Source organism: Rhineura floridana, chromosome 6 (genome assembly GCF_030035675.1).
Source record: "Rhineura floridana isolate rRhiFlo1 chromosome 6, rRhiFlo1.hap2, whole genome shotgun sequence".
Lineage (NCBI taxonomy): Eukaryota > Metazoa > Chordata > Lepidosauria > Squamata > Rhineuridae > Rhineura > Rhineura floridana.
In genome coordinates this window covers 147,373,379-147,397,972 of record NC_084485.1, presented here as the reverse complement: position 1 = coordinate 147,397,972, position 24,594 = coordinate 147,373,379, and the positions used below count along the sequence as shown (strand labels likewise).

At 41.6% G+C, this 24,594-nt stretch overlaps 1 protein-coding gene and 1 pseudogene across 5 annotated transcripts in view; both read left to right on the top strand.

Annotated features, from left to right (window-relative positions):
- PRG4 (proteoglycan 4) overlaps positions 1-24,594 on the top strand; it is a 66,281-nt gene that overhangs the window by 29,911 nt on the left and 11,776 nt on the right. For all 5 annotated transcript variants that reach the window (XM_061634016.1, XM_061634017.1, XM_061634020.1 and 2 more), the window contains 6 exons: positions 206-325; positions 5,802-6,038; positions 7,750-7,890; positions 8,915-15,685; positions 15,827-16,129; positions 24,076-24,162. In XM_061634016.1, the coding sequence (XP_061490000.1) occupies positions 206-325; positions 5,802-6,038; positions 7,750-7,890; positions 8,915-15,685; positions 15,827-16,129; positions 24,076-24,162 (7,659 nt within the window). The remainder of the gene's footprint in view (positions 1-205; positions 326-5,801; positions 6,039-7,749; positions 7,891-8,914; positions 15,686-15,826; positions 16,130-24,075; positions 24,163-24,594) is intronic.
- LOC133386474 (tigger transposable element-derived protein 1-like) lies at positions 19,435-21,305 on the top strand (annotated as a pseudogene).

The following is a 24,594-nucleotide window of genomic DNA, read 5'->3' as shown; positions in this document are numbered from 1 at the left end:
CAGATCAGAGCTTGGAAAAGTTAATTTTTTGAACTACAACTCCCATCAACCCCAGCCAGCATGGCCACTAGATTGGGCTGATGGGAGTTGTAGTTCAAAAAAGTAACTTTTCCAAGCTCTGATCCAGATAGTATCTTAATTAAACTAGATTTCATTACTGAATGCAAAGAAGACAGTGCTAACCTCCTTTCATCATCCTATATAGAACTCTCCTGTCAAGGACGTTGCTCTGAAAGTTTTATAAGAGGGAGACCATGTGATTGTGATGCCAAATGTGAAAAATATGGCAAGTGTTGTTCAGACTACAAACAAGCATGTTTAGTAGGTGAGTGCCCTAACAACTTCAATGTCCTTCAGCTCTTTCCCCACAATTAGTATGTACTTTGAGCCAAGAGATCAACCTTGGGATCTATTTTCAGTGCCAAGATTTACTAGAACTAGAACTCCTATCTTTATCTATGTAATAGCTAGTGTCCAATTTTGGTTTAAAGACAAATAGAATGTGATAAAGAAACAGAAGCTGGAGAACTTTATTTGAGAATGAGCTGAATTCTTGCATTGAAAGGGGGAGCTAGAAACTGGCTGGGTCCTGACCAATGCCATCATATGAAAACAACAGAATTCACAACAGTGCTGAGTACATTATGGGACAGGCTTTATTCTCAATAGCTCCAATTATGGGACAAAGAAAATGGGCTTCATTAACACCCCATCTGAGTCACTGGTGTCAGAAACAGGGGTGTAGTTGTCCAGAGTCATGGGAGGTCATAGACCCCTTACTTTTTTGGGAGTAGGTAGCAGCAGGGTCCCTATGTACAAGCCAATCAGCATGAAATGTTAGCAGAGAAGAGTCTTTTCAATTGGCTAACAACATGCTTGCTTGTCATTTCATGCTGATTGGAGCTAATCAGAGGGAAAGTAGGTGAGTCAATCACTGAGAGGATTCTTCTCAGTAGCAAACACACACACCCCTTTCATGCTGATGGGCTGCTAGGGTAAGTGAGAAGTGAGCTTCATGGCAAAGTACTTTGGTCTCCCAAATCCTAGTCCCACACTTGGCTTCATTTCAGAATTCTTAAAATCAGAAGGTTTGTGGCAACATTTAGTCTCCAGAGAGAGAGAGAGATGGGGTGGGGAGCCTATGCACACAGGAGTTTTATTCTGGTTCTGTAATTGCAGAAGAGACATTGAATCCTGAAGTGGCTATCAGCAGGGCATGCACTTCTGAATTTGCCACTACGGTACTGGTCATAAAGAGCAGGGAGCTGGTTAAGCCTGGAACCCAATGCTATTCCCAAGTGCACCTCTTTGCTTTCGCCCATATAAGTGGCACATAGGAATCTGCCTTATACTGAATCACACAATTGGTCTATCTTGCTCAGTATTGTCTACAGCAGGGGTGACTACACCGTGGCTTTCCAGATGTTGTTAGATTCCAACTTGCACTGGCCCCAGCCAGCGTGGCCAATGGTCAGGGATGATGGGAGCTATAGTCCAACAGCATCTAGAGGGCCATTGGGCTACACTGACTGGCAGTGGCTTTCCAAGGTTTCAGACAGGAGTCTTTCCTAGCTGTACCTGGACATGCCAGGGACTGGACTTGGGATCTTCTGCATGCAAAGCGTGTGCACTGCCACTGAGCTATAACCCTAAAGATTGTCATTGCTTCTCCATCGGAGTAAGTTCAAGACATTGTTGCAGTGAGGACAAAGTGTACAGTCCCCTACTGGCACTGGGTAGTAGAACTATCCTCACTGTCATGGGGTGATGCAGGAAGATGCACCGTATCTCTAAGGGTGGAGACACACTTACTGTTGTGCCAGTTCCAGTGTGTCTCCACCTCTCTTTTCTGAAAATGGGGGCACAAGAATCTCGTCAAACTCCACCTCTTTTTACTCTAAAATCTGGTCAGATCAGCTTCAGCGTTTGTTTTTAATTCAGCTTCAGACAGATTTCACAACTGATTGGTAGATCAACCTGTTGCCCCTCCAGGTGTGGCCAATGAAAACGATTTGCTGTAGGCTCAGGCAGAGACAGTGATTGGCCTAACACTTTGCTGTGGGTGGTCCTGAAAGGTCTCAAGTCTGCAGTGGGGAAGGGAGGTTTGTCCAGCAGAGGGCAGAGTTGCTTCAAAACACACCCAGAAAAACTATTATCGCTGCTTTTGAAGCGACTAGTGTGCCCACAGCCTAAGAGTCTTTGCGATACAGTTTCCCCTCCACATGCATGTCTGCTCCACCCAGTAATGCTGAACATTCAGCAAGTTTTACTATAAAACAATAAAAATAAAACCCAGCAGAGAATCAAGTTTGTGGAGCTCCATTTATTTTAAATTATTTTTATCCTTTAGATGGATGCCTTTATATGGGCACCCAAACCCACATTTACTGCTTCTATGTAATTATACAGTCTGCATTTTCAGCAGACATAGCTCATTTGACTTCAGTAAATTATACCAGGGTAGAATCTGACCACAATACAGGGGTAACAGAGCTGACATGGCAGAATACTGTGGAAAATCTGCCTTATTTGCCCCTAAGGTAGTCTAAAGGGAACAAATGCTCCATGAGTTTCCATTCAACAACAACCAGAAATCTTTCTTTTGAATAAACTCCCATCCCTCTGCCCCCACAAAGGATAATATGGTGGCAGACCATACTCTCAGGACCTAGGCCTCTTGTTCAAACAAATGCAAAGCAGGGAGTTTGGGGGCAATTAGCACTAGAGAAGGCAGGGCCTGGGTGCTTCCCCCACGTGCAACTTTCTCTTGCAATCCCTTCTGCCTGAGCTGCTTTCCCTGCTGTAAAGTTACTGGATGTGGCCAGGGTCACAGAGAAAAAAATGAGTACAGCCCCTCTCAGTCACTCACCTATGTAAATTGCACACATGACGTCCGGGTAAGACGGTAGTAGGTTGCACACATGGCGTCCGGGTCAGTGGTAGTAGGGATGGATAGATCTGTCCAGTTTGGCTCTTTCTGTTTTTCATTTTTCCCATCTTAAATTCAGTTCTCCACATTTCTGCAGCAATTTGCATTTAAAAAAAATCCTCATGGAAATTCATCAGCTCTTTAGTGTGAATTTCTCCCAATAAACACATTTTTGTATACAGTTTTGATTAATGTACAAATTGTTGCAAGCAATTTCCCCTAAAATAATGTATGTTATTTTCATGAATATATTCATTTTTATGCTGACTGTCCCTTGGACTGCCTTCAAGTCGACTCTGACTTATGGCAACCCTATGAATAGGGTTTTCATGGTAAGCAGTATTCAGAGAGGGTTTACCATTGCCTCCCTCTGAGGCTGAGAGGCAGTGACTGGCCCAAGGTCCCCCAGTGAGCTTCATGGCTGTGTGGGGATTCGAACCCTGGGCTCCCAGGTCGTAGTCCAACACCTTTACCACTACTTAATATATGCATTTTTGTAAGTGTTGTTTGGTTAGAGAACTGCATCACAATATTCAGAGCAGTGCAAATGTCAAAGGATGGCTGTGTTTCAGTCCTCATATTGTTTCAGAAAGTGTGATTTAGATAGGTTTGCTTTTAAATGTGAATTGAAACAAATATCTCCCCTATCCTTAAGTGCTTTGCCTGCAAAACGTCCCAGATTCAATCACTAGCATCTCTGGGAAAGATTGGGAAAGACTCCTGCCTAAAACCCTGGAGAGCCACTGATGGTCAGTGTAAACCAGCTTTTATGAAACAAGTGCCCTCCAAGTGTTTGGGACTACAACTCCCATCAGCCCCTGCCAGCATGGTAGGCTCTAAGAGAATTACTACAATAAATGGGATAAGATTTTCTGCCTCCTGAAGATGATAATCTTCCATAACATACTGGGCATACTGCACTGTAAAATAAAAATCTTTTTACTTTTAGCATCTTTCTGAGACTTTGCCTCAATTCTTGGAGGTGCCCTCCTCATTTTTTCCCCTACTCATCTTTTCCCATGTCATAAACATTGTACCTTTTAACACCAACATAACATAGACAGAAATTTGTCTGGCAAATCTTAAAGGAACAGAGCCTTTGGCAGGAAAAAAGTGGCAACCCTAAAGCTGTAGTCTCTCCAAGACAACTTAGTTGGATGTGTCCTGCACAGTACAGCAAACTTGCACAGAGATATATTGGTAATGGCAGGACATTTGTCCAGTTTGGTTCATCATGCCGGAAGCTAGTATATGAATAAATTTGTATTCTCTGGGCACCTTGGACTCCTTTAGGCTAGGTAACTGGCATGTATGTGCTGAGCATGAGCACAATTTGGCTACTCACTAGCAGTGAGACCTGCCCTGGACCTATTGCACCAAGTAGGCATGTCTGTGAACTACCGTTCCAAATTTTCTACATTTTGCTCTGGAGTCCTGCTAAGCTGAGAACATAGTGGGGAATTTTAAAAGAAAGCTCATAGCTGCCTGCTCTTGCTACCAGATAAACCTGCTGTGGGGGCCCACGAGAGAAGGAGGGGCCCCACCAAAGGGCACTTTGCAGAGGTTTCTAAAGTCATAGGAAGGCAGGAGCCCACCCCCTTTATGACTTCTCTCTGGAGAGGGATTTATATTGTCCAGAGCAGAAGGAAATGGAGCATAGCTGTTTTGAATGTACCCTCTAAAATGTTTATTTTTATATAGTGTTGATCTTTTTCTCTTTTTAAAAAATAGTGTTGTTCATATAAGAGAAATTGCAGTTTGTAGCATTAGGGCTAGGATGAAAACATGTTAACACCAAACTGAAATAAACAGGAAACAACTGTTAAGGTCTAAACTAAAGCTGCCAATCATCTGTCTACTTCCTTAAAACCACTGACCAGCACCTAAGAAGATTTCTGCTTCCCACTGTTCTAGACATCCTGTGCCACTGTCTCTGTTCCAATACTGCTAAAACAATTTTTATTAAAAAGAAAACTTTGCTTATTAAAGAGAAATCAGGAGAAATGATTTAATAGCAAACTCCTTGGCTTAGGATCATTTATGGACTCAGATAACCCAAAAGTTGTTCACAGATTTGCAGTACAGTCAATGGCTGAGCCTATCAAAATTAGAATGTGAGTTTACCACTCCTTCTTCACAGTTCTTCTAATGGATGCCTTCCTCAAATATATATACAGTATATTATTATACCTAAATTAGTCTCGGCTAGAGATTAAATTACCCTGTTACGGATTGTATTATTTTAAATAATGGAACTTCTGTAATATTAATGAATTTTATTTGTAATGTTTTATTGTATGTATGGTGTTTTCTGCTTTTAATTTTTGTGAGCAGCTTAGGGATTTTTCTTTTAAAACATGATCTGGTATATCTAAATAAATAAGTAAATATTAAGTATCAAAATGAATATTAGGCCTGAGTCCAACCAGATGTTCCTGCTAGTCCCTGGTGTGCTGGTTCAAAACACCTCAGCTGGAGCCTCATGTCCACCCACTGCTGCTCTGATTGTACTGCATTTATTACCTGAAAGTGTATGATCTTGACACAGCAGTTAATAATAGCAGAGCAATATAAAGGAGTGGGGGTAGAGCTCACCTGCCAACTCAGTTTCAAAATACTGTATTGGGTCTCTGGGTGAGGTGGCAAGGCAGAATGTGGCAAATTAGGAGTAAAGCTGAGGTGAAGCCTAGAGGACTAAAAATGGAACATAAGGCATCTCAAAACTTATGGAAACTAGTTTTGGCAAAAGTAGCCATTTTTTAAAAGCGAGTCTGTTTAACAAACGTTTTGTTTAACATTGTAAACAACAACGCTAAGTTTGATATTAGAAGAGAAAGTTGAAATAAGACACGAGTTTTATGCCTGGTTGCAGTTCGAACTACTCCAGCACCTTTGATGACAAAGACCACCACAACTACTATTACCCCTCTTCCAAGGACCATCACAGCTAAACCATCAACCACAACACCAAAATCAAAGTCAACAACCAAACGTTCTCCCAAACTCAAACCTACATCTAAACTTAAACCTAAACTTAAACCTAACCCCAATCCAAACCCTTCAAAGAAGCAAAAGAAGCAAAAGAAAGTATCTCATGAAATTATGGAAGGTAAGAAAAAGCCTGCAAGATATGGATTTGTTGGAGTTGTGCGTAGATTCATATTTTTTTAATTTGTCACTTAGCTCTATTTATGGTTGTTATGTGAGTCTTGAGAGTGATGGCCACTCTCAAGGGGTGAGGGAGGTGCAGAAAAGAAAAGACAAAGGATGGAGGACAGGACTGTCACTTTTCAAACCTAAAGATATTGGTAGATCATTTTACTGATTTCCAGAGCCCCTTTTATGATCATCCTAACGGTACTACCAGGTGCGACCCCTGAGAAACTGATGCTAAAGTTTAGTTATCTAGAGCTTTATCTATGTAAAGGGTACTCCTCTCTGCCCTGGGTTTTTTTAAAGATTGCATGCAATTTAGAATAAAGAGGTGTGTGTTTGTGTGTTTTAATCATGACCTTTTATCGTTTTTCCATTACTTTACTATATAAAGAACTGGTCTTAATATTACTCTTAGCTTGAAAATAGAAATATTTCTTGCAGATTAGAATAAAGTAGTATAAAAGGAAATCTGGGATATTTATCATGCCAATTATATGTCAAGGCTTTCTGAGTGATTTGTGTGCCCCTACTTTCACATGGCCAGAAAAAAATAACAACAAAAACAATGTTAGGTGTATCCAAGAGATTGGGCATATCCAGTGGGCTTTTTCACTCTCTGAACATAAAACCTCCATATATCATAAATTGTTTCAGAAAGACGCTCAGTTTCAAAAATAGTTTGCCACGGCTGGGGGATATGGGAAGAACTACCATTTTAAGAGACCCAAGTCCAAAGTGTTCTGATATGTATACCACTCTGGGAATTTTTTTTTTAACTGAAGAGAGGATAGATAATTCTATCATAAATACATTTTATTTATATATTATTACTTTTATATTCCACCTTTTTCCTGTTATGGAACCCAAGGCACTGTACACATGGTTCCCAGGCAGTCATCCATCTAGGCACTGACCAGACCTAGACCTGCTTAGCTTCAGTAAAGTGGTGGCCTGAAGTGCCTTCAAATCATACTCTGGGATGAGTAACTAACTGTGTAATTCTTTGGATTCTGGACTATATTTTCACATATAGAGGAAAGTATAATTCCACCAGTGAATTTAATAGTGCAACAAGTGGCCAAGTTTGTGGGCTCACAAATCAACATCTAAGGCTTCTCCAGATTAGGGGCAGGCAACTTCTTCAAGGCCACTGGCCAAGATGAAAATACACCATGAATTTGAGGGCGACAGCTGATTTGCACATTAACATTTGCACTTCATTTTGCAAAATGCTCTAAATATTGTCAGGCTCCTTCAGCTCATAATTTGGACTTTAAAATAATATGGTTTGAAAAAGGCTGTCTCCTGTATTCCAGACATAGTGCACATGGCACAATTGCCCCAACAGAAATCCCTATAGCAAGAGTAGATAACCTTCTTTTTCTGTTGAGGGCTGCATTCCCTCAGAGATAATCTGTCGGGGCTGCATGCCTGTGGTTGGCGGGGCTAGAACCAAAAGTGTGTGTGTGTGTGTGTGTGTGGACTCCTTTTCTCCCCCTCTTTTTCCACCCCTTTCTCTTCATTTCCCATCTTCCTTGCCACACCTGTGTGAAATCAGGATGCCCACCATATGCCCTATAGGGACTGCATCCATGAAGAAATCAGGTCAGAACTGTGTTCTGTACAGTTTTCTCTTAATGCTGACGGTATGTGCTTGACTGTAGAGCATTCTGAAAAGTCCTCCTCATCTTCCTCATCCTCGTCAAAGATTTGGAGAACTATGGCTTCATCAATAAATCCTGGTGATAAGCGCAAGAAAAAGAAAAATGGTAAAAACAATGAGGAATTAGAAGAAGAACGGAAAGGTATGCTCTGTAATAATTTTTAAACATGCACAAAAAAGGGGATAAAAGTAGCAGAACAATGTATGTTATAGTAAAAAAGTAGTCTAATGAATATTTCTTCCTTCTTGAAAAGTAATTTTAAAATCATATACACTAATTCCAGTCTTCAAGAGAAGAGCGTCTCTGAATTCTGTTCAGTGAAATGCTACTCAGAGCAGTACACCCACTGAAATTAATGAATTGAAGTGAATCATGTCAATTAACTCCAGTGGGTCTACTCTGAGTACAACTAGAGCTGAATACCACTCATTGCTTATATACCCAAAACAGCATCACCCACAGAGGAGGTATCAGCAGGTTGGGAGGAACCTCAATGTTTTCAGAATTATAAAAAATATTTTGAGAAAACTCTAAAGAGGACAGCTCCACACCCCAAAACCATCCATTGAGGAATGAGCATGCTCAGTTGCCATGGAATCCTGGCAGGGTTTTTTTGTAGGGGGGCACAGGAAACTGGGGGAATGGAATGACATGGCTGAAACAGGAAACACTCCATACCACAGCATTTTGTTGCAGATCCCACTGTTTATCATAAATGTATATTTTTGTAAGGCACTATAAATAAATTTTATTTTTGTAAGGCAGCTAAGGCTGCAAACATTGATTTCAATGAGAGAGCTGAGCTCTTGTTCAAATCACACCTACTGAAGTTAATAGGACTTAAAAATTCCTTCACATAATGTGCAAAGTACATCACAGTCACCTTCAGAATAGCCCAATGAAGTTTATCATAGTTAGTGAACCTGCTTCTTCCATGTCATAATCCACACTGGCCACTGTCCTACATTGGCCTATACGTGAATGTAAGAAAGAAAGGAAAAGATAAACCTCTAGGCCCATAAGTAAGAGCTTAATTCAATAGCAGTCTGTAAAATCACCATTTAAGATCTATTGAGTCTGAGACAACCATGCTGAAAAGTTTCCAAAGCATGACAAAATGTTTTCACCCAACAGCCCAATATTTAACCTCCTTTTTTTGTTTTAGCCAGAGAATCATCAACGTCGTCATTAAAATCTTTCAAATCCAAAGCAGTGAGAGTGACTTCAGAGGAGGATGGCAGCGGGATAGACAGTGCAGTGACAACAGAAGCTACCACAACTACTACACCTACAGCCACAACAAGGCATCTTACTACCACAACAAAGCTGCCGCCTACCACAACCACAGCAAACCTGACCATGACCACAACGAAGCTGCCTACCACCACAACCACAACGAAGCAGCCTACCACCACGACAAAGCAGCCTACCACCACAACCACGACAAAGCCACCTACCACAACCACGACAAAGCCACCTACCACGACAAGCACGACAAAGCCGCCTACCACGACAACCACGACTAAACCACCTACCACGACAACCACGACAAAGCCACCTACCACAACCACGACAAAGCCGCCTACCACGACAAGCACGACAAAACCGCCTACCACGACAACCACGACAAAACCACCTACCACCACTACCACAACAAAGCCATCTACCACCACGACAAAGCCACCTACGACCACGACCACGGCAAAGCCACCTACGACCACAACAAAGCCACCTACCACCACGACCATAACGAAGTTGCCTTCTACGACTACAAAGCAACCTGACACAGAGACTACAACAGAAGAAAATAAAGGTATTGCAGCAACTCCTTTTTCTGAGGATCTTATTAGCCAAAGCCCATCTCCCCAACCCCCAAAAGTGACCACATCCTTCAGAATTACTACCACAAAACCATTAAGCTTGCCATCTAACACAACTTCTGGTATCAGTGAGGTACTGGTATTGTTTACTGTGTCTAGTGTTACTGTGAACAAAGATACAAGCTCTGCTGCTCTGAAAACCACAATTACTCCATCTAAAGGTATGACAACAATATCCAAAAGAGACACCACTACTGTAGCTATGGAAACAACATCAAGAGCTGATAGAGATTCAACTAATGTAGACAGCCAGGTTGCAACAACAATGGAAAACAATGAAGCAACAGATGAAACTAATAAAAGAGTTATAACTACTGCAAATAAAGAGACTGTAGTAAAAGACATGAATGACACAACTAGAAATGCAGAGACTCTAACAACTGATAAATTTAATGCAGTCAACACTAGCATAATAAACACAGTGACTGTAACAACCGCAGGTAATAAAGATACAACAACACCAGATGAGGCAGACACTGCTATTCCATCTGGAGAGATTGTAACAAGAAGAAAAACCAGGGGAAATTTTACAGGCAGTGAAACTGCAGTAACTACAACTACAAATACTCTGACACTGACAGCTGCAGATAAGGAAACAAAATCTGTGGAAGGAACAGAATCCACTACAATTAGTCAGGAGCCAACTTTAGAAGATAAAAAAGACAGTACTACTGTTGAAGCCAAAGATACTAGTACTTCTGACAGAAAAAAGGTAACTACACTTCTCACAGATGCAACTGCAGCTAATATAAAAGAAGCTAGTATAGGTGATAAAGAAACAACTACAGTCATAAAAGAGACAACTACAGAGAATAAGGCAACAACAACAAACTCAAAAGAGACATCTGTTACCAAAAAAGAGAGTTCTACTACTATCAAAGAAATACTTACTTCTGATGAAATGAAAACTTCAGAAAACAAAAAAGATTCCAGCACAACTGCTTTTTCTGAGAGGATGTCCACTACAGAGCTGGCAACCTTAGATGATGGCTCTGTTTCACCATCAGGTAGAACACCTAGAGATACAGATACACTAGAATTAGGAATTACGTCTTGGGCTGTCAAGGAATCTTATCCAACTCAGAAACCAATTTATGAGCCAGTTATATCAGATAGTCCTCTTGACAAACAAAAGGACCAGTTCTCAACTACTGCAACTTTGTTCACAAATACACCTCAGTTTGAGGGCAATTATAGAAGTGCCAGGACAGAAAAGAGTACTACAGTCACAGAGGCAATAACAACACAGACAGAGCCACCAAGTGACAATCTTGATCACGATGATAAAAATAACAAACCAGAAATTGGTATATCAGTCACAGATGCAGCAATAACACAGACTGATCCAACAAATTACACACCCACCCTTGAAGGAAATGATATAGTTGACAGACCAGAAGAGACAACTATCATGTCAGAAACAGTAATTCAGAGAGATACAAGTGGCACACCTATTCCCAATAGTGATATTAAGGAAGACAAACCAGAACAGACAACTGTTGTAGCTACATTAATAACACAGACTGATCTCTCTAGTGACACAGCAAGCCTTCAAGTTAATGATAAGAATGACAAAGTAGAAAGTAGCACTACAGTAACACAGACTGATCCAGGAGATGCAAATAATCCTGATGGTGTCACTGAGACGACAACAACACAGACTCATCCAGGTGACACAATCAATCTCGATGGTGTTGCTAGAGTCCCAGGGACATCAATAACACAGAGTAATCCAGGTGGTGCAACCAATCCTGATGGAGTTGATAAAAATGACAAACCAGAAGAGACTGTTCTAGTCACAGAGACAACAATAACAAAGACTGATCCAGGTGATGCCACCAAACCAGATGCTATTGATAGAAGCAACAAACCAGAATGGGCATCTACAGTCACAGAAATAACTATAACACAAACTGCTCCCGGTGACACAACCAGTCCTGATTATGTAGATAAAAATGACAAGCCAGAAGGTACTATTACAGATGCAGAGACAATAATAACACAGACTGACCCCCAAAGTGGTACACCCAGCCCTGTCAGTGATGATAAAAGTAACAGGCCAGAAGAGATAACTACAGTCACAGAGACAATAAAAACAGATACTAATCCCCGAAGAGGCACACCCAGCCCTGTCGAGGATGATAAAAGTGACAGGCCAAAAATTACTACTACAGTCACAGAGACAAAAACAATCCCCAAAGTGACCACTACAGTCACAGAGACAATAATAACAGATATTAATCCCCAAAGTGGCACACCGAGCCCTGTCAGTGATGATAAAAGTGACAGGCCAAAAATGACTACTACAGTCACAGAGGCAATAATAACAGATACTAATCCCCAAAGTGGCACACCCAGCCCTGTCAATGATGATAAAAGTGACAGGCCAAAAGTGACCACTACAGTTGCAGAGGCAGTAATAACAGAGACTAATCCCCAAAGTGGCACACCAAGCCCTGTCAGTGATGATAAAAGTGACAGGTCAAAAGTGACTACTACAGTCACAGAGACAAAAACAATCCACAAAGTGACCACTACAGTCACAGAGGCAACAATAACAGATACTAATCCCCAAAGTGGCACACCAAGCCCTGTCAATGATGATAAAAGTGACAGGCCAGAAGTGACCACTGCAGTCACAGAGACAATAATATTACAGACTGATCCCCGAAGTGGCACACTCAGCCCAATTGTTGTTGTCAAAAATGATGGACCTGAAAGAACTGCTACCATCACAGAGACAATGACAACTGATCCCTCAAATGATTCATCTATTCCTGATCATGATGATAAAAATAACAAACCAGAAAGGAGTGCTACAACCACAGAGACTGATCCAGCAAGTGGTACACCCAGCCCTTTCAGCGATGATAAAAGTGACAGGCCAAAAGCGACTACTACAGTCACAGAGACAATAATAACAGAGACTAATCCCCAAAGTGGCACACCCAGCCCTGTTAGAGGTGATAAAAGTGACAGGTCAAAAGTGACTACTACAGTCACAGAGATAAGAACAATCCCCACAGTGACCATTACAGTCACAGAGACAATAATAACAGATACTAATCCCCAAAGTGGCACACCCAGCCCTGTCTATGATTACAAAAGTGACAGACGCAAAGCGATGACTACAGTCCCAGAGACAATGTTAACAGAGACAAATCCCCGAAGTGGCACACCGAGCCCAATCAGCGATGATAAAAGTGACAGGCCAGAAGTGACCACTACAGTCACAGAAACAATAATAACAGATACTAATCCCCAAAGTGGCACACCCAGCCCTGTCAGTGATGATAAAAGTGACAGGCCAGAAGTGACCACTACTGTCACAGAGGCATTAATAACAGAGACTAATCCCCGAAGTGGCACACCAAGCCCCATCAATGATTATAAAAGTGACAGGCCAGAAGTGACCACTACTGTCACAGAGGCATTAATAACAGAGACTAATCCCCGAAGTGGCACACCAAGCCCCATCAATGATTATAAAAGTGACAGGCCAGAAGTGACCACTACAGTCACAGAGGCATTAATAACAGAGACTAATCCCCGAAGTGGCACACCAAGACCTGTCAATAATTATAAAAGTGACAGGCCAGAAGTTACCACTACATTCACAGAGACAATAATAACAGAGACTAACCCCCAAAGTGGCACACTGAGCCCTGTCAGTGACGATAAAAGTGACAGGCCAGAAGTGGCCACTACAGTCACAGAGGAATTGATAACAGAGACTAATCCCCAAAGTGGCGCACCGAGCCCAGTCGAGGATGATAAAACTGACAGGCCAAAAGCAACTACTACAGTTGCAGAGACGATAATAACAGAAACTAATCCCCAAAGTGGCACAACCAGCCCTGTCCATGATGATAAAAGTGACAAACCAGAAATGGTCACTACAGTCACAGAGGAATTAATAACAGATAATAATCCCCAAAGTGGCACACGAAGCCCCATCAATGATTATAAAAGTGACAGGCCAGAAGTGACCACTACAGTCACAGAAGCAATAATAACAGATACTAATCCCCAAAGAGGCACACCAAGCCCTGTCAGTGATGATAAAAGTGACAGGCTAGAGATAACCACTACAGTCACAGAAGCAATAATAACGGAGACTAATCCCCAAAGTGGCACACCGAGCCCAGTCGAGGATGATAACAGTGACAAGCCAAAAGCGACTACTACAGTCACAGAGACAAAAACAATCCACAAAGTGAACACTACAGTCACAGAGACAATAGTAATAGATACTAATCCCCAAAATGGCACAACCAACCCTGTCCATGAGGATAAAAGTGACAAACCAGAAGTGGTCACTACAATAATATCACAGACTGATCCCCCAAGTGGCACACTCAGCCCAATTGTTGTTGACAAAAATGACAGACCTGAAAGAACTACTACCATCCCAGAGATAATGACAACTGATCCCTCAAATGATTCATCTATTTCTGATCATGATGATAAAAATAACAAACCTGAAAAGAGTACTACAACCATAGAGACTGATCCAACAAGTGGTACACCCAGCCCTGTCAGCAATGACAAAAGTGACAGATCAGAAGTGACCACTACATTCACAGAGACAATAATAACAAATCCCCGAAGTGGCACACCCAGCCCTGTCGAGGATGATAAAAGTGACAGGCCAGAAGTGACCACTACAGGCACAGAGACAAAAACAACCCCCAAAGTGACCACTACAGTCACAAAGGCAATAATAACAGATACTAATCCCCAAAGTGGCACACCCAGCCCTGTCGATGATGATAAAAGTGACAGGCCAGAAGTGACCACTACAGTCACAGAGAGAATAATAACAGAGACTAATCCCCAAAGTGGCACACCCAGTTCTGTCGATGATGATAAAAGTGACAGGCCAAAAGCAACCACTACAGTCACAGAGACAATAATAACAGAGACAAATGCTCAAAGTGGCACACCCAGCCCTGTCAGCGATGATAAACGTGATGGGCCAGAAGTGACCACCACAGACACAGAGACAATCATTACAGATACTACTCTCCAAAGTGGCACACCCAACCCTGTCAGTGATGATAAAAGTGACAAACCAGAAGTGATCACCACAGCCACAGAGACAATATCACAGACTGATCCCCCAAGTGGCACACTCAGCCCTGTTGTTGACAAAAGAGATAGACCTGAAAGAACTACTATTGTCACAGAGACAATGACAACTGATCCCTCAAATGATTCATCTATTTCTGATCATGATGATAAAAATAACAAACCAGAAAAGAGTACTACAAACACAGAGACTGATCCTGCAAGTGCTATACCCAGCCCTGTCAGCAACAATAAAAGTGACAGGCCAGAAGTGATCACTACAGTCACAGAGACTAAAACAACAAAGACTAATCCCCAAAGTGGCACACCCAACCCTGTCAGTGATGATAAAAGTGACAAACCAGAAGTGACCACTACAGTCACAGAGACTGATCCAGCAAGTGGTACACCCAGCCCTGTTGCTGATGATAAAAATGACAGACCAGAAATTAGCAGTACAATCACAGAGACAGTAATTACAGAGACTAACCCCAAAAGTGGCACACCTACCTCTGATGTTGATGGTCAAAATTACAGGCCTGAAGTAACTACTACAGTGACAGAGACAATAATAACTGAGGCTAATCCAACTGGTCCTAGTGATGCTGATGAAAGCATTCCTTCAGCAAAGAGTCCAGAGATTCCAGGAAGAACAGCATCACAGCCCAAGGCACCGAATGATCAGCCGACTCCCAGTGGTGATGGGAATGGTAACAGAGCAGATGATACTACAAAAGTAATCAAGACAACATTAATTATACAACCCAGCTCACAAAATGAAACACCAAGTCCCAGCCAAAGTGACAAGCCAGACAAACCAGCTCAAGTCATACAGTCAGCTACCACCATCACAACAGAATCCAAACCACTGAGTGATTCCCCTAATCCTGATGAAAATGACAGGCCAGACAGCATCACTACAGTCACAGAAACAACTGCAACTACCACAACAGAATCACCTAACCCAGATGACAATGATAAAAATGGCAAGTCACAAGTCATCACTAAAATTACATGGATAATAACAACTACTACAACTGCAACCACCTCCCAGTCAAATACAACCAAACATCCAGAAACAACCACATGCGATGTTACAACTAATCAAAAAATTGATCTCGTTTCAGATAGAGAGCTCACCAAGGAAACTCCAACTACCAAGAATAGAAATACTACAATAACACAGATGACTACAACTTCCTTGATAACATCAAAACCTCCTGACATCCCATCCTCGACAGTAGACAAGGCTACACAGTATACCTCCATTTTGCCCACCACACTTACGCCTACGAAAAGAAGACAAGTGATCTATTATCCCACTACAACATACTCTACGATCTCTACAACTAGACTTCCTGAGTGGATTACCAACAAAACCACAGAGTATGTTCGCCCAGAAAATATAGGTACACCCCTATTGTACAAAGGTATATTTACTTTTTTACACTTCTTACTTTTTTATTAATTTTAATAGATTTTATACCATTTGATTTTAGGGTGGTTTCAATCACATTAAAATAGGACATATCAATAACTGACTAAATAATGATGAACATTGCTAGAACTAAGTATAATTATGTAGAGAGTGTAGGGGATGTGTATGGTGTGAGATAATGGGGAGGAAGGAGAGTATGCATAGTTTTCACACCAGGGTGAAGAACCTGTGGCTCTTCAGATGTTGTTTGAACTCCATCTCCCATCAGCTCCAGCCAGGCAGGCATGATGGAGGTTGCAGTCCAGCAAACTTCTGGAGGGCCACAGGTTCCCACCCCTGCTTTATAAATGTGACAAGAGTGTTATTTAGGGAGGATGATAGGAGACTGTGTTTTTCAGACAGCAGACGATTATCTTGAATATATCCAGCAGTAAAACTGTACCTACTGCAGACTTCTGGGTGGTTGGTTTCTCAGCTGTTTAGAAGGATGGTCCTGTGACACTTGTCACATACAACTAGACAAGCCTACGAATGTTGATTTTATTGATTTATTACATTTATATTACATTTATATCTACCTTCCTCCAAGGAGCTCAAGGTGGCATACATGGCTTTCTCTCCCACCCCCAATATTTTTAACCTTATAATTACCTTGTGAGGTAGATGAAGCTGCAAGATCATGACTGGCCTAAAGGTACTCAGTGAGTTTCATATGTGAGTGGATTTGACCCCCAATTTCTCCAGTCCTAGGCTGTGTACACACTGCCATCTTCTCTGCATCCAGTGCACTCCCATGACCTCCTTAATCGTAACTCTATCATGGCTGATGAGGTCTTCTCGCAAATTCCACAACAACAAACTAGAGACGAGCTTGCAGTATCCCCTAATTTGGATGAAGTCAGTAAAGCCATCAATCAAATGAAGAACAACAAAGCTAGTGGACCTGGGATTCCTGCTGAAGTCATTAAAGAAGGTGGGCCTGAATTTACACAACAATTTCATAAGCTCATTGAAAAAATCTGGATGAGGGAGGAGATCCCAGAAGACTTTAGGGACGCCATAATTATCACCCTTTTTAAGAAAAGTGATAGAACAGATTGCGGGAACTATCGAGATATCTCTCTTCTTGCTACCGCAGGTAAAATTCTTGCAAGGATCCTCACAAATCGCCTCCTGCCGATCTCAGAGGATGTCCTCCCTGAATCTCAAAATGGTTTCTTCCCTTCCAGGGGGACAGTGGACATGATCTTCACTGCACGACAGCTTCAAGAAAAATGCCGGGAGCAGAATTGAGCTTTATATATGCGTTTATTAATCTGACTAAGGTCTTTTGACACTGTGAATTGAACCACTCTCTGAACCATCCTTCTGAAACCGGATGCCCTGATAAATTTGTGACTATTTTGCGACTCCTTCATGACAACATGACAGCAACAATTTTGGACAACAATGGCTTTCAGTGCAATCCTTTCAGAGTTGGATCAGGCATAAAAGAGGGGTGTGGCATTGCTCCTACCTTATTTGCTATCTTTATTGCTATGATTCTACACCTTATGGAGAGGAAACTTCCTACTGGTGTGGAAATCATATATCGAACAGATGGAAAGCTTTTTAATCTCAGTGTTCTGAAAGCAAAAAGTAAGGTAATGTCAACCTCTGTTGTAGAACTTCAATATGCCGATGATAATGTAGTCTCCGCACATTCAGAGAAAGATCTTCAAACTATCCTAAATGTCTTTGCAGAAGCATATGGAAAGCTTGGGCTCTCACTTATTATTAAAAAAAACAAAGCGCTTCATCAACAGGTGCGAACTAGTCCCTCTGTAGCACCATAAATCCAGCTTAATGGTGTGATGTTGGAGAACGTTGATCACTTTTCCTATCTCGGCAGCCATCTCTCTGTGAAAGCTGACAGCGATGCTGAAATTCAACATCGTCTGAGCTCTGCGAGTGCTGCATTCTCTCGGATGAAGCGTAGAATGTGCGATCAGGATATTGGCAAGGAGACCAAAATGCTTATTTACAAAGCCACTGTACTACTGACCTTACTGTAAGCCTGTGAAACATGCCACTCCCAACTTCTTGAAAGATTCCAACGCTGCCTCCGGAAAATTCTGCAAATTACTCGGGAAGACAGACGGACTAATGTTAACGTTTTGGAAGAAGCAAAGACTACCAGTGTTGAAACAATGATCCTTCAAGATCAACTTCGCTGGACTGGCCATGTTGTTCGAATGCCTAATCACCGACTTCCAAAGCAGCTAGTTTACTCAACTTAAGGATGGAAAACCGAACATTGGTGGACAGCAAAAGAGGTTTAAAGATGTTCTTAAAGCAAATCTAAAAAAATGTAACATGAACATTGACAACTGGGAAGTCTTGGCCCATGAACGTCCCAAAATAGAGGTCAGCCATTATCAAAGATGCTGTGGACTTTGAAGAAGCACAAATACAGGGCGAACGCAACAAATAAGCTAAGCGGAAGGCACGTCAAACAAATCCTCATTGCGACCATCTTCCATCTGGAAACCTATGTCCTCACTGTGGGAGGCTGTGTGGATCCAGAATTGGCCTCCACAGTCACTTACGGACCCACTGTTAAATACCTTATCTTGGAAGACAATCTTACTCGGCCATGAGTGATCGCCAGTGATGATAATGATACACATGATGTTAGCCATGATCCATATCTAGCTGATATCATGTTATTTTTTTATGAAATACTGCATTTTGATGCACGTTCCCCCAAATCATCTTCAATCCAAATTTAGAAAAAGAACGACCTAGCTGCATTTTAAGTCAGTAATGTATACACAACCCTAGTCTGACACTAACTGCTACAACAGACTGGCTTGATGCCAAACAGTGCATGGCAAGATCAGCTGAAGAACATAGGATTAAATGTCCTATGTTTAAAGTTTTGATTTTATAAAAAGTGATCTAAAGACCTGGATGTTTAAATTTGCTTTTAACTGATTAATGTGAGGCTGATCTGAGCTTTTAAGTGTACAATAGGGCCCCGCTTTTCGGCATTCCGCTTCTCGGCATTCTGCTAATACAGCAGTTTTCAATTATATCCATGTTCATTATGTTTGGTGCTTGTTCTGTTTTTTCGGCGTTTTTTGGCATGACTCACTCAGCAGCTGAGTCCGAGAAGGGCGTCGGGCGCCATTTTATTGTCGGTGATTCAGTCTGTTTACAGCATTTGTGCGCTCTGCATCTCTCTGTATTCTGGCAATTTTCCAAACTTTTAAACTTTTAAAAGGTATTATATATAATATTTTTGAGTTAATTACAATGGCATCTAAGTGTACTACTAGTGATAAAAAAAGGAGTCGCAAGCATCTTACTTTAAATGCCAAGTTAGAAATGATTAAACTAAGTGAGCAAGGCATGTCTATGGCTGAGATAGGCCGTAAGCTAGGTTTGGCTCGCCAAACAGTTAGTACAATTGTGAATGCTAAGGAGAAAGTGTTGAAGGAAATGAAAAGTGCTACACCAGTGAACACTAAAGTTATAAGAAAACGTGATAGCCCTATTGCTGACATGGAAAAACTTTTACTGGTGTGGACTGAAGATCAAACCAGTCACAACGTGCCTTTAAGCCGAGCCATCATCCAGGACAAGGGAGGCCCTAAGTCTCTTCAATGCTATAAAGGCTGAGAGAGGCAAGGAAGCTACTGAGGATAAATTCGAAGCTAGCAGAGGCTGGTTTAATAGGTTTAAGGAAAGAAGGCATCTCCACAACATCAAAGTTCAGGGTGAAGCAGTTAGTGCTGATGCAGAAGCTGCAGAAAGTTATCGGCATGAGCTTTCTAAGATCATCAAAGATGATGGCTATACTAAGCAGCAGATTTTCAACGTGGACGAAACGGCCCTATATTGGAAGAAGATGCCGTCTAGGACTTTTATTGCTAAAGAGGAGAAGACAATGCCTGGCTTCAAAGCTGCAAAAGACAGGCTAACTCTCTTGTTAGGGCCTAATGCAGCTGGTGATTGCAAGTTAAAACCTATGATGATTTATCGAAAATCCTAGGGCCCTAAAGAACTATGCAAAAGCTAGCCTCCCTGTTTATTATAAATCCAATTCAAAAGCTTGGATGACTGGCGATCTTTTCTCAAAATGATTCACGGACTATTTTAATCCTACAGTTGAGGCTTACTGCAAGGAAAAGAAAATTCCTTTTAAGATTTTACTTCTTGCAGACAATGCCCATGGCCATCCTAGAGCTCTATTTGGTTTGTACAAGGCGATAAATGTTATTTTTCTACCTGCAAATACAACTTCATTGCTGCAGCCTATGGACCAAGGTGTAATTGCAGCGTTTAAATCCTATTACCTAAGAAGAACTTTTGCTAAGGTTATAAGTGCCTTAGACAGTGATACAGTACCTGGGCATAGACAAAATAAATGAAAAGCATTTTGGAAAGGCTTTGCGATTTTGGATGGTATAAAAACTATTAGAGATGCATGGGAGGAAGTTAAAGAAACAAGATTGAAAGGTGTTTGGAAGAAGCTAATTCCCACACTTGTGGATGATTGTGAAGGCTTTGAGAATTCAGTGGAGGAAGTCACTACAAATGTTGTGGAAATGGCAAGGGAATTAGAATTGGAAGTCAAGCCTGAGGATGTGGCAGAATTGCTCGTCTCTCATGATGAGACCCTAACAGATGAAAATCTTCTGATTGAAGAGCAAAGAAGGATGTTTCGCAAAGAGGAGTCCCATCCTGATGATAGTCCTGCTGTGCCTAGAGAAATGACAACCAAGGAATTGGAAGAAGCTATCAACTGTATAGAAACGGGGATGGCAGCTTTTGAGAGGATTGATCCAAATTTCGAAAGAAGTTCTAAAGTGAATGCAAGCCTTCTAAATGGTATTGCATGCTATAAAGAAATTCTAAGGGAAAGGAGACGGCCATTCATGAGGCAAAGTTCATTGCTTTCCTACTTTAAGAAAGTACCATCGCAACCTTCGACAGCAACAGCTAGCCTTGACCAATCTTCAACAGCAACAGCAACACAAACCCCTGCAAGAGCTTCATCCAAGTCTCCATCATCAAAACAAATAAGATTAGTTGATGAGTCAGATGATGAAAATGTGCCAGCTCCAGGGGCAACATCGAAGGTTTGCCATGCAATGGAGAGCCAGCTGGCCCCGCAGCCCTAAAGGCTGAAAGGCAATGGTGCCCCCCAGCTGCAACACCAGCTTCATGGAGCGGCTCCTGTCATGCACGCACCAGGCCCTTGGCACCTTGGTGGGTGCCCACCCGTGGCCCTTCCTGCTACTGCCCTTGGTACTCTCGGGCTTGCTGGCCGCTGGCTGCAGGTTGCTGTCCAAGCGCGACATCATTGATCCCTGTGAAGAGAGAGTGCCTTTTCATCCAGACACACTTCCTGACAGACGACGCCAAGCACTTCTCTGCCCAGAGGCTGATCACTGAAGGCTCCTTCGCCTCCTTCATACCCATCACCGGCGGAGTGACTCCCTCCTCACTCGGGCAGCCTTCCCCGAGTTGCTGGAGCTGGATGCAGCGGTGTTGAGAGTCACAGCCCAAGGAAGCTCCTTCGCTAACCTTTGTGCACACAGGAATAACACCTGCATCAGCCCCAACCCACTCCTCAGCGCCATGCAAGGAGACCCAGCAAGGATAGAAGCGCTGCAGCCAACACTCACTTTCCCGGTCTTCCAAGGCCGTATTTTCCTCGGCCCCTTCTTGGGTGGTGAGCGTTTGGGCCCTGGGCATAAATCGGAGCGCTTCTTATGTGCAACCAAAGCAATGCGCCTCACCTATTTCTTGCAGGATGATAATACTCATCGCTGATGCACTCCCTTATTGCTGACAACAAGGTACGGCATGTGTGTACAGTACTGTATATTCATTTTACTTTCTTATCATTTTTTTAGGCCTAGCTCTATTGCGCACTTAATATATGATAGTGTAAACATGTTATTAGGCTTTTGTATGCATTCGCAAGTGGGAAAAAAGGCTATGTTCCAATTTTCAGCAATTTTCACTTTTCGGCAGGGATCTGGAACCTAACCTGCTGTATGAGTGGGGCCCTACTGTAATTTATCTGCTGCTGCTATTTTTGTTTTCTGTTTTATTGTCTTACTATTTACTGCTGGTTTTAGAATGAATTATTATTGTTACTGTGAAATCTGTATTTTATTATTTTAATTTCTTTTAGTATGTGAACCACCTTAAGACAGAGGTATGACCCTGAAAAGTGGTATGCAAAGACACAAACAAGCAAACAAATACTCTGGGTGATATTGTCCTAGAGAATGCTCTGGAGGAATTCTGCACTGACATGACTGGCATGACATTGGTGTTTGCTCCCTGGTGTGGAGTTTTTAAGAGCTATATGGGTTTCTAGAAAAAGTCAATAGATCTTATATTCTAGAATATAGTAGCCCAGGAGTACATTTAGCAGTAATACAACATCAAAAAGCATCCCTATGACTACTTTTGAGTGTTGTGGGATCATTTCCCATGTAGTGTAATGGACTGAGATAGCAGGAGAGAGATAGGTTCAAGTCATTCTGTCTTAGCCTTACTTTACCTCAGAGGATTATTTATTATTTATTTATTTTATTACATTTTTAGACCGCCCTATAGCAATAAGCTCCCAGGGCGGTGTACAGCATAATAAAACAGGTTAAAATACAAGTGGATGTAAATACAATACACAATAAAACATAATTAAAAAATTTCAATTTTAAATTCAAATTTTTAAATTTTTAAAATGCCTGGGCGAAGAGGTAGGTCTTTACCTGGCGCCGAAAAGATAACAAAGAAGGCGCCAGGCGTATCTCATCAGGGAGGGCGTTCCATAGTTCGGGGGCCACCACTGAGAAGGCCCTAGCTCTAGTTATCGTTCTCCGTGCCTCCCTATGCGTTGGGACACGGAGAAGGGCCTTCGACGTCGAGGATTATTGTTGTGAGGATAGAAATGAGTGGGGGCATAGAACTTAGCTTGAGCTTCTTGGAGAAAGGGTGAAATAAAACTTTAATAAATTTGAATGTTACCAGAAATTATTCCTATAAGACCCTATATGCATGTACATATCTACCCCCAGTCCCCCCATCTGTAATATAATAATGGTGAACAATCTCATGCAGGTGAATGGTATAGGAATTTAGCATCATCTGCCAGTAGAATTATCAGTAGCGTAAACTGTATTTTTAAATGGAAAAAGCTTTGATTTTATGGAATATAGTGTACCAAATGATGTCCTTTTAGGTGATATAAATGTTAAGACTAAAGCTTTGAATATTATATATACGGTATCATAGAAGTATAGAACTGTTTTTCCCCGTCAACCATCTAGATTCTAGTCTCTTTCCTGCTCAGTGCAGGGAATGCAGGTAGATCATCCTCAGCAGATAGCTGTTCAGCCTCTTCTTGAAGACCTCCAGTGAAGAAGAGCCAACTACCCCACACCCAAGTAAATTGTTTCATTGTCAAGCTGTTCTTACTGTCAAGACATTTCTCCTAATGTTCAGCTGAAACCTATCTTCCTGTAACTTACGCCTGTTAGATGTAGTCTTGCTTTCTGTCCCTTGATCCTCTTCAGAATTATAAAAATGCCCAATTGCACCAATCTTTCTTCATAGGACTTGTTTCATATGTGTGTATGGTCTGACTGCAGAGCAAATCACTGGATCCTTGTAAACCTTCTAGAAATGGTCAGGGCAAATATTTAGGATAAGAGTGTTAGAAGCCAATTAGTAATGACTCCTTAACCCAAGATCTGGCAATGGCATGTATCTTTGTAAGAATTATGCCTGGAGACAAGTTAAGTTTTAATGCCCAATGAATTTTAGTATCATAAACTCAGCTATGTACCTTTGGTAAACATTGTTTAATAGAGAATCCTTCGCTATATAAAACTTGGATTTTTACCATTAAAATGGCTAATTATTTTGTACCAGATGTACCTCAAGAGATGAATTTATGCAATCGGAAGCCGGCAGAGGGGATTGTCCCTTTACAAAATGGATCATTAGCTGTATTCAGAGGTGAGTGTGCTAAGGAGCTTATGATTTTTGACAAAATATCACAAAATAAAAATACTGACCATGTTGTTAGCAAACAGATGATAAAACATATTTTAAAAAACCTTTTAAAATCTTTAAAAACAATGAATATGCGTGCAGCTACACACACACACACACAATAACTGATGGCTCTTGATGGGTGTGCAGCTATCTCCATCCTCATCCCCATCAAAAAGACACAGCCAGCCAGTACAATGGCACTTAAATGAGCACTGAAATGTATACCCAGCAAGCCTGCCTCCAGTGAGGAATCTTTCTTGCTGGACTGGGACCATTTTGTTTTGATGGCCAAGAAATAAAAATATTTGCTTCTTTGCAGAAAGCAGTCATTGCCACCATCAAATCACCAAAAAACAATTTGTGCAGAATTCCAAAAATCAATGCACCAGGCAA